This window comes from Octopus bimaculoides, chromosome 5 (assembly GCF_046866305.1).
Source record: "Octopus bimaculoides isolate indiv1 chromosome 5, ASM4686630v1, whole genome shotgun sequence".
NCBI lineage: Eukaryota > Metazoa > Mollusca > Cephalopoda > Octopoda > Octopodidae > Octopus > Octopus bimaculoides.
Window position 1 is genome coordinate 30,790,825 of NC_142932.1, and position 16,669 is coordinate 30,807,493.

General features: G+C 41.8%; 1 protein-coding gene across 1 annotated transcript in view; it reads left to right on the forward strand.

Annotated features, from left to right (window-relative positions):
• Positions 1–6,249: 6,249 nt before the first annotated feature.
• LOC106877673 (glycine receptor subunit alpha-2) overlaps positions 6,250–16,669 on the forward strand; it is a 39,716-nt gene continuing 29,296 nt past the window's right edge. The window contains exon 1 of the mRNA XM_089352149.1: positions 6,250–6,480. Within this exon, the coding sequence (XP_089208275.1) occupies positions 6,362–6,480 (119 nt within the window). The 5' untranslated portion in view covers positions 6,250–6,361. The remainder of the gene's footprint in view (positions 6,481–16,669) is intronic.

Below are 16,669 nucleotides of genomic sequence, written 5' to 3' on the forward strand. Positions count from 1 at the left end.
GTCTCAATCTTCGTAACATTAATTCATATCCCTGCCTTGTGGTACTCGGCAGGGAACCCACTGAATAAAAACTGGAGCCCAACTTCTCATTTTGGATCGACTATCATCCTCTCAATGTCCTTATTACTTTTGAGCGCTGTATTTGCTTCTGTCGTTTCAGCCTCACTGTGGTTAGTCTTCGCCTTTAAGTGCCCCACGCTTCTATCAGAAGAGTTTATTGTGATTGGATTTCGGAAATAAGCAAAGCATTCTCCCAATAATGCTCTCCTTTGTAAGCCGAGTTCTTAATAGCAGGGGTGGGGAGCGGGCCTCTTGTCACGAAGTTGGTGGATGGTCTGTCTGTCTGTCTGTCTGTCTGTCTGTCTGTCTGTCTGTTCTTGTTGTTGCTACTACTACTGCTACTCCGGCTTTAGCTGTTGTTATGCCTACTATTATTGCTGCTGTTGCTGATTCTATTGTTACTACTACTACTACTACTACTACTACTACTACTACTACTACTACCACAACCACCGCCACTACTACCACTATTACCACCACCACCACCACCACCATCACTACTTCTATTACTACCACCAAAACTACCACTACCACCACCACCGCTACCATCACCACCACCACCAACACCAACACCACCACCACTACTACTACTACTACTACTACTACTAACACCACCACCACCACCGCCACCGCCACCGCCACACACACACACACACACACACACACAGAGAAACTCACGTGCGTGTATATATAGACGGTGACGCCGTCTCAACGTCTGCCACCTTCGTAATTTGAGACGCATCTCGGATATCGAATGGACGGACACATCACCAACACGGAACTCCTCACTCGCACCATGATACGCAAAATAATCACTGTGCTCCAGCAAAGTCGTCTGCATAGCTGGGACATGTACTTTGCATTCCGGACGGGGGGGATCCCAAGAGGTCTCCTGTATGGGGAAGTGGCCACCAGCAAAAGAGCACGAGGACGACTTCATGTTCGTTTGAAGGACGTCTGCAGGAAATATATGAAGTCTCTTGATCAGGACGTCCTGAGATTGGAGAAGGTCGCAAATGATCACCCACGCTGGAGAAAAATGCTGCAAAAAGGGATAAATCGAGGGGGGAAAAACTCGAACTTGTTACCAAGGAAAAGCGCACTTCACGGAAGGAAAAACCAGTCGCCCTGGCAGAGAACTTCTTCAAATGCAGTCGGTGTATGTGGAATCTCCATTCCCTTGTGGTCCTCTACAACCACAGCAGAGGCTGCACCATCTTCGCCAGCTGATACGATTTCTTCGGGCTCAGATCCATGGCCTCTCGAGACCGACTGGTGCCTACTATATACAGGGTGCTACGGGTAAATTGTCGCCATTGATATATTTTTAATTTGGCGCATGTGCATTGCATGGTTTTGATTTTGTCAATATATATATATATATATATATATATATATATATATATATATATATATATATATATATATATATATATATATATATATATATATATATATATATATATATGTGTGTGTGTGTGTGTGTGTGTGCGTGTGTGTGTACACACGTCTACACACACACACACATATATATATATGTATATATATACATATTAGCGTTAAACTAATACATCCTTTTGTTGTTTACACCACCTGTCCTCGTCTGTTGTTTTTTTTTCGTAAATTCTCCCATATATATATATATATATATATATATATATATATATATATATATATAGGTGTGTGTATGTATGTTCTGTAAGTCTGTGTCTATGCACATATGTGTATGTATATGTGTATGTCAGTGACGAAGAGTGACTAGGAAACTAGAGCATGTCTGTCAGTCTATCTATCTATCTGCTTATAGATCTTCCATTATCTCCAAAGCTTCACACCCCAAAAACAAAAAACAAAACAATGTTCTGTTACAAACAAAACCCCAAAAAACACCTGTTTTTATAGAAATAAGCAAGATCTCTGTATTTTCACAGAATTACATTTGACAAGTTCGAAAGACGAACGAAAGCGCTAATATATTTCTAAAATAACGAAAGAAGTATATTTGCAAATACAGACAGGACACAGATGTGTGTCAATAGCCAGCTGGAGGAGATGTTCTCCTGGGGCTAAAAGCAACAGTAACATCCACCCTTAGGGGTCAGCCACATTTAAGTGGCAAATATACTTCACCTTGTCGTGCAGTTACTGTTAATACCTCGTTCAGAGATTTAACATAACGAAAGAAGTTATTCCAAAATTCTGATGACTTTTCTTTTCAATATATATATATATATATATATATATATATATATATATATATATATATATATATATATATATATATATATATATATATATATATATACGCACATACATATATAGTACGTAGGTATGTATATATACACATACATATATATAGTATGTTCGTATGTATAAGGTCTATGCGTATAATTTTAGACACCCAAAGACAAAAACACAAAGATACTCAAGCACTCGGACTACTAATGTTTTCCCCAATTGTCTACGGTTCTTCTCTTATCTCTTAAACAGTCTCTATGACCTTACAAATCTTTTATCCTTACTCCAACAACCGTGGTGATTGACATATATACTTGCTTAAGCCACACATATGTGTAATTGTATGTAGTTATATACGCAAATTCCCTATCTCTGCTGTTTGCCTGTGATTGTCCGAGTACATTTGTGTACGGGCGTATGTATATGTCTGTGTGTGTGCATATGTGTGTGTGTGCGTGCATGCGTGTGTGTGCGTGTGCGTGTGTGTCTGTGTGCATGTGTGCGTACAATATATATAAATATATATATGTATGTACGTATGTACGTATGTACGTATGTACGTACGTATGTATGTATGTATGTATGTATGTATGTATGTATGTATGTATGTATGTATACACCTACATATTCATTCAGCCATCTTCTCCGCCCACATTTCCTGGGAGGTGCGAGAGTGTAGGGTCCTCAGGCACCTCCTCCATAGGGTCCTATGAGAAGCAACTGTTACTCGATTTTCCGCCTGATTTCCCAAGCATGACCAACTGAGACTTTGGATATATCCAGCCATCTCTTTCTTCGTCTCTTCCTGGGTCTCCTGCCGATTGGTTCCGATTGAATCTGACTTTCCATTCTCTCCTATGACATTCTAATATTACTGGAACTGTAAGGCAGCGAGCTGGCTGAAACGTTAGCACGTTGGGCGAAATGCTTAGCGGTATTTCGTCTATCTTTACGTTCAAATTCCGCCGAGGTCGACTTTGCCTTTCATCCTTTTGGGGGTCGATAAATTAAGTACCAGTTGCACACTGGGATTGATCTAATCGACTGACCCCCTCCTCCAAAATTTTAGGTCCTGTGCCTAGAGTAGAAAAGAATATTACTGGAACTGTGACCCCTCAGTGCGTCTCGACCTGGAGCGACTCCCTAATCTCCGAGTTACGCACCTTGCCGAGTAACGTTACTGCAGAGAACCTTCGCAGGATAGCCATTTGGGCCACATGTATTCAAGATCGTACTCTTTCAGTCATTGGCCAACATTTGTGACAACAGATGAGGATAGGTATCAAAACTGAATTGAAGATAGCGATTTAGGCCACCCACCCAATCTCTTCTCTTCTAAGGACTGAAAACAAGATGGAGAATTACTGTGTCATTACCTGCAACGCCAGCATCCTATCCAGCATCCTGCTTTTCATCATTTGTGAATGCGGCCCCGAGATCCTTAAATCTTCCCAGATTTGTCTCAGTGATGTTCCCCCCGCCCACCAAAGTATGGAGCGCAAGTGTAATTTCAATAAAGAACAAAATAAGAATTTTTAACACTAACGTAAAAGCGGTATTATTGTATGGGGCTGAGACATGGCGAACAACAGTTAAGTCAAATCAGCAAATACAGTCATTCATCAACAGGTGCTTGCGTAATATACTTTAAATCAGATGATCCGAACACATAAGCAATATGGAGCTATGGCAAAGAACGAATCAAGTTTCGATTAGGGAGCAAATATTTAAGAAAAAGTGGAAGTGGATTGGTAGAACAATTAAAAAGGACACACCAAATGTAGCGAAAAGTGCTTTACAGTGGAATCTGGTTGGATATAGAAAGAGGGGTAGGCCTAAAAACTCGTGGTGTAGATCAACACAAAAGGAACTAGAGAAAGGGGGACATTCATAGCAGAGTATAAGTACAGAAGCGAAAAATTATGCGACATGGAATTCAATTATAAGTGGCCTATACTCCGCGTTGGAGGGTTAAAGGCAAGAAAGAAAGATGTTCTCCCAACATGCTGAGTACACTGGGAAGATTTTGAGACGACAAATGTCTCAATCTTCGTAAGATTAATTCATATCCCTGCCTTGTGGTACTCGGCAGGGAACCCACTGAATAAAAACTGGAGCCCAACTTCTCATTTTGGATCGACTATCATCCTCTCCAATGTCCTTATTACTTTTGAGCGCTGTATTTGCTTCTGTCGTTTCAGCCTCACTGTGGTTAGTCTTCGCCTTTAAGTGCCCCACGCTTCTATCAGAAGAGTTTATTGTGATTGGATTTCGGAAATAAGCAAAGCATTCTCCCAATAATGCTCTCCTTTGTAAGCCGAGTTCTTAATAGCAGGGGTGGGGAGCGGGCCTCTTGTCACGAAGTTGGTGGATGGTCTGTCTGTCTGTCTGTCTGTCTGTCTGTCTGTCTGTCTGTCTGTCTGTCTGTCTGTTCTTGTTGTTGCTACTACTACTGCTACTCCGGCTTTAGCTGTTGTTATGCCTACTATTATTGCTGCTGTTGCTGATTCTATTGTTACTACTACTACTACTACTACTACTACTACCACAACCACCGCCACTACTACCACTATTACCACCACCACCACCACCACCACCATCACTACTTCTATTACTACCACCAAAACTACCACTACCACCACCACCGCTACCACCACCACCACCACCACCACCACCACTACTACTACTACTACTACTACTACTACTACTACTAACACCACCACCACCACCGCCACCGCCACCGCCACCACCACCACCACCACCAACACCACTACCACCGCCGCCGCCGCCGCTATAACAGAAGTAGCCTTTATTTTGTTATTATTGACAACTGCTGTTGTGGTTCATATTGTTACACCTACTGCTGCTGCTGCCGCTGTGTATATCCTTGTTACCGTTATAGCTACTGCTGCTGCTGCTATTGTTGTTGTTGTTGTTGTTGCTGTTGTAGTTGTTGCTGTTGTTGTTTTGATTGATGACAAATAACACTTATCATTTTACCTGATTCTGTTAACAGTACTCAATCAACAGCGGAGATTTAGCAGGTAATTGATCATTTCAATAGCGGCAACAGCAGAAACAACAACAAGACCACCACCACCACCACCACTACGAACAACAACAACAACAACAACAACAAACACACGACGTAGACACACCTAAAGGGTTGCTCATATTTACCGGAACCGTGAGTGCTTGCACATACATACACCCATACATTTATATATATATATATATATATATATGTGTATATATGCATAGGCAAAAGGCCTTTTTAAAAGGATGGACAAAGACAGAGGGAAAGGGTGAGCGTGTGAATGTGTGTGCGTGTGCGTGTGTGTGTATATGAGGGCATATGCACAGGCACACGCACGCACGCACACATGCACGCTCACACACGCACGCACACACATAAATACATATATATAGAACACATATATATATATATATATATATATATATATATATACATATATAGAAACCAAATGTGAATATATAGAAAACATATATACATAAACTGAGACACACACACTCACACACGCACATGCAGACACACACACATGCAGACACACACACATGCAGACACACACACATGCAGACACACACACACATGCAGACACACACACATGCAGACACACACACACATGCAGACACACACACACATGCAGACACACACACATGCAGACACACACACATGCAGACACACACACATGCAGACACACACACATGCAGACACACACACGCATACATGTAGAATACACGCGCACGCGGACATACATGTTTGGTAGAGCAAACGAAAGTGAAAGAAAGAGGACACAATACATATATTCAAGTTTATTTATTCGTTCGAAACCGATCAATCATTAAACCATCAGCTTCGACCAAATACACACACCACACACATACATACATATAATCATAAATATACATACTCACACTTGCTCGTCGATACCACCACCACCACCATATATATATATATATATATATATATATATATACACACACATATGCATATGTTTCTATACATACGCGTACATTCATAAACCAAAAAAAAGTTCTTAACATGGTGTTGCTGTTTATTTGGCACCAAAATCATGTCACTGTTGTACTCCTGTTTTTGCATTTGTTACAAGATGTGCTGCTCTGGAGTACCGTGGAATCGAACCAGCTTCACAGTCGAAGGTGAGACTTAACAAGTGTTGTTTTTTTGTTTTTTTTATCCCCCGCTATATATTTGACCCTGCTATCTTATTCCTTTACGTTGCTCCTTCCTCGTCAAGATACTGTAAAGATAGACCGGATTATTTCTCTTAGATTTTTTTGTTTATTCATTCATTTATTTTGCTCATGTAAAACGTTATATCATTTCATAATATGGACATTATACAATAAGGTGGGTTATATGGCAGCGATATAATAGCGTTGATGAATAATCCCCCTCTTTGTATATTGTCGGACATACTGTGCTCTGCGTCGGGACTCTAGAAGGATCAAGTTTGGAATATCTTGGAGGTTGACAGAGAAATAACTATTCAAGAACTAGTGTAGATTTTCCATCCTTTCTATCTGTATGTCTGCATGAATGTCTGTCTGTCTGTCTGTCTGTCTGTCTGTCTGTCTGTCTGTCTGTCTGTCTGTCTGTCTGTCTGTCTGTATGCTAGTCTGTCTTTCTCTCTCTCTTTCTTTCTCCATCTGCCTTTCTTTCCATCTGTCTGTCTTTCTTCTGTCTCTGTCTCTGTCTCTCTCTGCCTTTCTGTCTCTCACTCTCTCTTCCTTCTCTGTCTCTGTTGCTGTCTGTCTGTCTCTTACTCTCTCCTCTTTCTCTGTCTGTGTGTCTGTCTGTCTGTGTGTCTGTCTGTCTGTGTGTCTGTCTGTCTGTGTGTCTGTCTGTCTGTGTGTCTGTGTGTCTGTGTGTCTGTCTGTCTGTCTCTCTCTCTCACTTTAATTAAAAAAAAACACGATGACCTGTGGCCTATTGAATAGGATGCTGCACTCACGATCTTTGGATTTGATTCCTGGATCGAGTAGTGCATTACGCTCTTGAACAAAACACTCCATTTCGCCTTCCCTCACTCCACTCAGCTGCAAATGTGTGTAACTCTGCAACAGACTAGCGTTTCGCTCAGCAGGAATGGTGTCATCCGGTCACTTATACGCCACGAAACCCGGGTAACCGTCCCTATGAATACAAGGATTCGAAACAGCTCTTACTTACACCGGAAGTTTAAAAAAATACAACTCACGCCTAAAGCTATTGCTAACAGCACAAACACCTAACATGGGTCAACGGAGGGTTTAGAGAAATGATAGGTGTTCGTTGATAGGAACGAGGCACAAGTTACCCAAAATGTTAATAACGAAAATTATTTCTAATTTAGACACAAGGTCATCGGGAGGGTTAATTAACTCAAGACCAGTACTTAAATGACGCTTTGTTTTATCGACCCCCGGAGAAATAACAGGCAAATTTAGCCTCGACGGGATTTCAACTAAAAAGCCGGAACAAATTCCTTAGCACAAATTTTGTTCGACGCTCTTACAAATTCGCCAACCCACCACCGTGTCTTTGGTTTTAATTTAGGTACAAAGTCAACAACTTTGAGGGGAGGGTTAGTTAGTACCATCTGCGTCAGTACTTGATTGGTAGCCTTATTTATCGACCTCTGAAAGGACGAAAGGCAAAGATCTTTTCTACTCTAGGCACATGACCCGAAATATTTTGGGAGGAGGCCAGTCGATTAGATCGACCCCAGTACACAACTGGTACTTAATTTATCGACCCCGAAAGGATGAAAGGCAAAGTTGACCGCGGCAGAATTTGAACTCAGAACGTAAAGACAGACGAAATACCGCTAAACAGTTCGCCCGGCGTGCTAACGTTTCTTATTTCTTTATTGCCCACAAGGAGCTAAACATAGAGGGGACAAACAAGGACAGACAAGGGGATTAAGTCGATTACATCGACCCCAGTGCGTAACTGGTACTTATTTAATCGAGCCCAAAAGGATGAAAGGCAAAGTCGACCTCAGCGGAATTTGAACTCAGAACGTAACGGCAGACGAAATACCGCAAAGCATTTCGCCAGGCGTTTCTGCCAGCTCGCCGCCTTAATCGCAGAAAGATCTGAACACAAAGTGTAAAGAACCAGAACAAGTATTCCTTTCTGCTCTAGGCATGAGGTCTGAAACTTTTGGGGGAGGGGGCCAGTCGATTTTATCGATTCCAGTGCCTGACTGGTACTTATTTTATCAACCCTGAAAAGATGAAAGGCAAAGTCGTCACCCGCGGAATTTGAACATTGAACATAAAGTCGAACGAAATGCTGCGGAAGCAGGTTGACTGGAGATAAAATAGAGCAGGTAAACAGAATTAGAATAATAAATGGATGGAAGAAATTTTAATATAATTAAGGTAAGTTTATAGTTAATAAAAGAATGGAATGTTCGTTTATAAGGTATAAATAAAGTTAAGAAAATTTGTACATATGCAAGTACGAACTCACACATATAGACACACCATCGTTCAAGTTTTTGATCATGAACGAAATGAATTTTTCAGACATCTTCAGATCTACAACTCGTTTTTCACAAATACTGCGGGACCTGCTTATAGACAGGTGTGTCACGTACTATTTGCACCTGCTCTTTTGCCCGTCTTCTGTTACAACACACGTGCTTTGAGTACTCTTTCTTTCAATGTAGAATATTTCAGTTGGATTATCTGTCAGAGCAATCTCCTGCCGGAGCCTCGTGGAGCTTTAGGCGTTTTCACTCAAACACTCACAACGCCCTGTCTGGGAATCGAAACCGCGATCCTATGACCGCGAGTCCGCTGCTCTAACCACTGGGCCATTGCACCTCCACGTTTAATAATGTAAACATGCGCATTTCCACATGTAAAGTTTCGAAACTAGTATAAATTACACATGGAAGATTATGGTATATTGTAGTTTTTCATGCAAAAGCTACGTATACATATTCATATAAACCTCTCCATAACGTCTCTCCTTTGATTCTCCATTTCTGAGGGACGTATTTCTACATCAACAGCATTTATCTTTTTATCAGATTTTCCATGAGTACAACCTCTGCTACCAAATAGAACTATGAAAATAGAAAAAATAAGAAAACAGAAATGGGAGCTTAAATATAGTGCTAAGCAATAAATAAACACCTTCGTCTTCTATGTTTTGTTTGTTTCAGTTATTGAACTGCGGCCATACTGGGGCACCGCCTTGAAGGGTCTTAGACGAAGAAATCGACCTCAGAACTTATTTGTTAAAGGCCTGGTTCTTATTACAGTGACTATTTAGTCGAACCACCCAGTTGTGAAGACGTTAACAAACCAACAGCGGTTATCAAATATATGTGTCACAAAGATATATATAAAATAAATATAAATGCGCCCTTTTCAAGCCTAGCCAGGCTCATGGGCCCGGTTTCCCGGTTTCAATGGCGTATGTCTTCCCCAGCTGGACGGGACGCCAGTCCATCGCAGCGTTACTCATTTTTGCCAGCTGAGTGGACTGGAGCAATGTGAAATGAAGTGTTTTGCTTAAGAACACAGCGCATCGCCCGGTCCAGGAATCGAAACCACAATCTTACGATTATGGTGCTGACACCCTAACCACTAAGCCACGCGCCTCCACGTCACAAAGATATACAAATATATAAATTACACACACACACACACACACACACACACACACACACACACACACAACAGGCTTCTTTTAGTTTCCGTCAACAAAATTCATTCACAAGGCTTTGCGAGATCAGGGGCCATAGTAAAATGCACTGTCTCCAAGGTACCTCGCAGTGGGAATGAACCAGGAACCATGTGGTTGAGAAGCAAACTTCCACGCTTCCGCCTACAAATAATACAGAAATAAAACTAATAAAAACATAATTAAAAATACTAATATTTAATGGAAGTAACAAACGCCTAAAACCGTGAGCATTACCATTCTAGTGACAGCCAGTGCGCGCGCGCGCGTGTGGATATAAATATACGGGTGTTGAACAAAGCGTGTGTGGATTAAACACAAAAGGCTTGTGGAATGTTTATATAATTTGATGTCTCTTCGCTTATGTCTTTGTGTCCCATTTGGTTTGATTAACGAAAAAAGCTCCGTCCATTTATTTCTTGTTTGCAGATATAAGTGAAGTGTGAATGTATGTACAGGTAAGCGTTTATGTACTTACGAATATACATATGTATGTATGTATTATTTATGTGTGTGTGTATGTATGTGTGCGTAAGTATGTATATATATATATATATATGCATATAAATGATAAGGGTGGCTTATGCGCAATTTTGTGTATGTATGTGCGTGTGTGTGTATGTATATATATATATATATATACATAAGGTGAGCACAGGTGTGTACGTACGCCGCTATATGTATATATAAATATAAAAAATGGAACAAAAGCGCAATAGAGGACAATAAAACATTCAGACAGATAGACGATAAAAAGATGGACAGGAGAAACAACAATTAGAACAGAGGTAAACAAAAAAAAACAAAAAAAAAATCCTCCTAAATGTTCGGTCACGATAAGGACACAACAGTTCAGTAAACGGGTTCGAAACTTTACCGATGATGATCTCTGAAAATCAATGTGGTCTGTTACGAAATAATTTTGGTTGTCGGAGTGGACAAGCAGAACAGTGATGCACAAGGGCATTCGATACAAGACGTGTGTGCTGAGGAGAAACCGATTCATGACTGCAGAGACACAAAAACCCTCGCAAATATAGCACTTTGGGGCTTGGCGCTTGTCGACCAAGGCCCAAACTCTGACTGAAAATTACAGATGGTTATGCGCAAATTTATCTGACATCTTCAAAGTGATGAAGACTAAATGATGGATTCAGAAGTAGTGAATAACGAAAATGATGTCGCCTCACATCTTTCCACAGGATTTTAGAATGCTGTTGAATAAGGTTGAGATGCTGGAGACAGTTGTTAAACCCTGGATGGATGAAGTACGCAAGGAAAGGCCGTACATATTTCAACAAGAAAACAACTTCTCACAAAGCCCACGCATCCCAAGAACTTATGTCTGACAATCATTGCGATCATGGATCATCAAACTTCTGGCCTTCAAACACGCCATATGTAAATCCTATGGACTACTACCTTTGGAGCGTTGTTGCAAGGAAGACTAATCGACATCTTTACAAAACCGTAGCTTCACTGACAGCTACATTGTCCAGGTGAAGTCCGAGATGTATAAAGACCCTTTATTTGCATACATGTCAACGATTCCTGGCCTGCATTGAAGCAATCATCGAAACTAACGGCAGATTCATAAATTAATTTTATAAGAAAGCTTATCAAGAACACACGTACAGATTCTGATTCAAATATATATAGTTTTATTTACTAGATTAGAGTTGTTTTATTAAATTGTCAAATATATCCTCGAATAAGTCTTACACTTTGTGGGTTCACTCGATGCAGCTATTACTGGACAAATGCTTACTGGACATTCCTGTACGGAATGATACAAAGTGCAGACACACACACACACACACACACACACACACACACACACACACACACACACACACACACACACACACACACACACACACACACACACACAGTGGGACTGAACCCGGAACATGTCGTTCGTAAGCAAGCTACTTTCGGGCCGACCAAAGCCTTCTGAGTGGATTTGGTAGACGGAAACTGAAAGAAGCCCGCCATATATATATATATATATATATATATATATATATATATATATGTGTGTGTGTGTGTGTGTGTGTGTGTGTGTGTGTCTCCCCAACATCGCTTGACAACCGATGCTGGTGTGTTTACGTCCCCGTAACTTAGCAGTTCGGCAAGAGAGACCGATATAATAAGTACTAGGCCTACAAAAGAATAAGTCCTGGGGTCGATTTGCTCCACACTAAAGGCAGTGCTCCAGCATGGCCACAGTCAAATGACTGAAACCAGTAAAAGAGTAAAGAGAATAAACACATCTCTAAAGAATATACGCAAAAGTAAGTACTAATATGTTTCAGAAATATTCTGAGGTATTTGTATGTGAAAGTAGCTGAATGCTAATGTGTACAGATATGCACTCTAAATATTGGTGCACCACATCTGTTACTTAACATCGATTAAATAAATCAAAATATCTAATTAAATATTTGAACAATGTCATGTAATATTGCATTAATTCTTGAAGTTTGTCAGTTAATAAACCAGCCGTATCATTGTTAATCGATTATTATTTGTGATTGATATTTTATTTGCAATACTTTGTATATCATAGCTGTGTAAAGTTAATCATTCTTTCGTGGTTGTGCGGCTATGGCTGTTGTTGTTGTTGTTGCTGTTATTAAGTCCGAAGTCAGACCCGATCAAATAAATTCATGATCAAATGCGTTCCGGCAATGACCAGCCTATCATTTTGTAAATTCCAGGAGTACACCCTTTTTTAAAACTGCTGTATGCGATTTGAGAAAATTTAGCTGTTATTTCACACATGGCGAGCGACCTCATAGAGGATCCCTCATATATTGCTCCTATGTTGTTGTTGTTGGCACTCCGTCGCTTACGACGTCGAGGGTTCCAGTTGATCCGATCACCTGAACAGCCTGCTCGTGAAATTAACGTGCAAGTGGCTGAGCACTCCACAGACACGTGTAACCTTAACGTAGTTCTCGGGGATATTCAACGTGACACAGTGTGACAAGGCTGACTCTTTGAATTACAGGTACAACAGAAACAGGAAGTAAGAGTGAAAGAAAGTTGTGGTGGAAGAGTACAGCAGGGTTCGCCACCATCCCCTACCGGAGCCTCGTGGCTATCTATCTATCCATCCATCTATCTATCTATCTATCTATCTATCTATCTATCTATCTATCTATCTATCAGTGTGTGTGTGTGTGTGTGTGTGTATCTATCTATCTATCTATCTATCTATCTATCTATCTCTATGGACGGACGGTAGACGTGTCCGCTCCGTAAGTTTTGCCTTTTTCATGTTTTAAAAAGTTTGTTTGTAAAGTTTATTTTATATACAAAGTTGTATAACAACTTGTAGACTCTCTGGTGCAAGTTTTTTGCGACGGAAATCTGCCCTGTGTGGCACATTTCCAGGATATAAAAACCAATTTCGGCTTTCTAGCCATTTTTTTTGAGACGATGGCGTCTTGTAGCCATGAAAATTTTTGTGAAACGAATGCTGCAGTCTGCAGTGTTTCGTTCGAAAAAAAATTTCCTAGTCTTCCTTCCTCACAGTTAAAGGAGAGAATGGAGAAAAAGAAAGACTCTGCTGCTACAGCAGTCTTGCCTGCCAACGTAACCAGTGACAACAACAACAACAACAACAACAACAACAACAGCAGCAGCAGCAACAACAAGGACACAAATGTCCTTGCTAACAAAACCACTGTCCTCACCACTGATACCACCACTACCGCCACCACCACCACCACAACGAACTTTGCCGAGGCTTTGAAGCCTAGGAAAATAATTTTGAATATATCGAAAGAGAAATTACTTGCATGCAAAAGCATGCTAAGTAAAAAGGACGTTACAGTCCATCTTCAAACGCCCGCGGACTTTAAGATAAACATCGAAAAAAAAACTATCATCTACAGAACCATTAATTTAAAGACAAAGACAGTGGAAAAATTCACCCAAGAAAATGTTGAGAGATGCTTAAAGCCGATTTGGTCTTACAAGACTTACATAACGAGAGGTTTGAAATTCGGAACGATAGAAGTAAGACTAGACAGCGAGCAGCGAGCGAAGGACCTCTCCACTAAGTCATTACAGCACGAGAACCTGCTCATGATCCCTACGTACCTTGGTCGTAGGGTTACGAAAATAAAAATTTCGAATGTGCCTCCTGAAATTGAGGAAGAATGGCTAGTATCTGCCATATGTCTAGGCATAGAGGAGGAGATAAACATACTAGAAGCATCTGCCGGTTGCAATCAAAACTGGATTGGCCAGGAATTTCAACTCCTGGTACAAATTGATCCAGCAAACTGGGAAAAAATTCCACATAGAATCCAATTAACTGAGGATTCAATTTTTCATGTTTTCGTCGAAGGCAGAAGGCCAGTTTGCTACGTTTGTAGTAGCAAAACTCACCTTCAAAAAACATGCCCAGTAGCCCAGAAGAAAAGGCAACAACAACGGCAACAATACAAAGAAAAACAACAACAACAACAACAACAACAACAACCACAAGAAAAGCACAAGAAAAAAACAGCATTACTGCCTACACCGCCATATGCACAACTGGTCAAGCAGTTGTACAACGAAATGGAAAAACGCCAGCAGCCAGCAACACAGCCGAACCAAACAAAAACACCACCAGTACCACCAAGAACAGAATCAGCACCATCACCACCACCAACACCAACAACCCCACAAGAAGGGAACACGAAAAAGACTCCCACCCCACCCCCAAAAACCAAAACACCACATCCCAACTGTCACGAAACAGCACCAACACCACCAACAACAAAATCAACCCACACAAAAATAGACCCCAACACCCTTCCCCTCCCACCCTCCGATTCCTCCGACATGTCAGATGAAGATGACACAGAGGCTTGGCAAGTGGCCACGGGGGGAAGAAGAAAAAGGGGGAAAAAAAGAACGGAAAAACAAACAAACAAAGCGGGGAGGTTTACCAGCCCCGAAACCAACACATCCACAGAAAACAAAAACACCAACAAAAACGCACCAACACAGAACCCCACAACAAGTTTGACAGCGATAAACACAAACAATCTAGACCTAATGAAATTCATTAGGTCAAACACTAACATAACAGATAATGACACGAAAACAAGCAATCACCCACGCACAACACCACCACAACACATCAAAATCATACATGTAACACGGAGCACATACAATACACTGAAATCTCTCTACCCGGATACAGTAGGGAGATTCCAAAAATATTCATCAAAAAAACTATACAAAAACCTTCTGAGAGAAGGTTGTGAGGCCAAGAGCCAAGAACTTTCGGACAGTAAGTAACTCTCTCTCTCTCTCCTTTCGTGTGTAAAACACAAATTTTGATAGAATCATGGTGAAGATTGGTTGTGTAAATGTGCGTGGCTTGGGGTCGCCTTGGAAACAAGGGTACCTCTTAAATGACATCAAGTCACACAATTTGGATATCATAGCCATTAGTGAGACCAGACGCCATGAACCGCGGGCCCTAAAGTCCATGTTTGGCGGACAGTTTAACATTTATTTTTCTCCCTGTCTGCCGAGGTTGGGCGGTAGTGGCACAGCGGTTCTTTTTCGCAAGAGTCTGGATCTCCAAGTAAAGACGATATTTACGGACCCGGAGGGTAGACTGGTTGTCCTTGATGTGGACGGCAGCGATGGAGGCGCTTTTCGGTTGCTGACAGTATATGTGCCTCCTTTAACAGGTCGGTCAGACTTCTTTCGACGTCTAGAAGTATTCCTGGGAACGTCTCGTCCCTTACTTTTAGTGGGGGATTGGAATGCTACCTTGGACACGCATCTAGACTACGTGGGGAGTGACAAAACTAGAAGGGGATGCAAAGGCCTCATAGACCTGCTCAGACGCTTCCAGTTGTCTGACAGGTACCGACTCGACCACCCAAATGTGCCAACGTGGACTTGGAGCAACCGCATTGGGTCGTCGAGATCGTATCTAGATAGGATAGTGTGTAGGACAAGAGATAGAGATAGTTTAGGATGTCCACAGTTCCACATAGTCAGCTACACGGATCACAAACTTGTGACGTGTACGCTAGACTTAGATAAGGCACATAGGCAGGGTCCCGGTTACTGGAAACTAAACGCGTCTTTCCCGTCGAGACAGGTTTTCAGAGACCGGATTAGCACGTTAGTAAAGAGGGCTTTGACGGGAGCCATCGTCAACAACAAATGGTGGTTTGCCCTCAAGAGAGCAGTAAGGGCGGAAACAATAAGGTATAGCAGGGCACTAACTGTAGAGAGGAACAGAGTAGAGGGGGAGCTAGTGATAAAGTTAGAAGAGGCATTGCGAAGTGGCATCGCATCCGACGTTTTAGCGGCGCGGTTGGCCCTCGACCAACACTTCAATGCTAAACACGAAGGGTGTGCTGTCAGGGCAAGGATGCGTGCTCTGAGGAATGAGGGTGTTGGAGCCGCACGAGAGGCCCGGGTGGCGGAGGCGCAGCGGGGTAACAGAGCCACCATCCGGTCTCTGGTAGACGAACAGGGGCGCGAATTGCTCGAGCCGAGCAAGATGTGCGAGGCGTTTCAGCGGCATTTTGCCCGACTGTTCGGGAGGAGTGGCGAGCGAGAAGGCAGGGTGGACTTTAGTGCCTACCTGCACAGCTTGCCACGACTCTCGGCAAG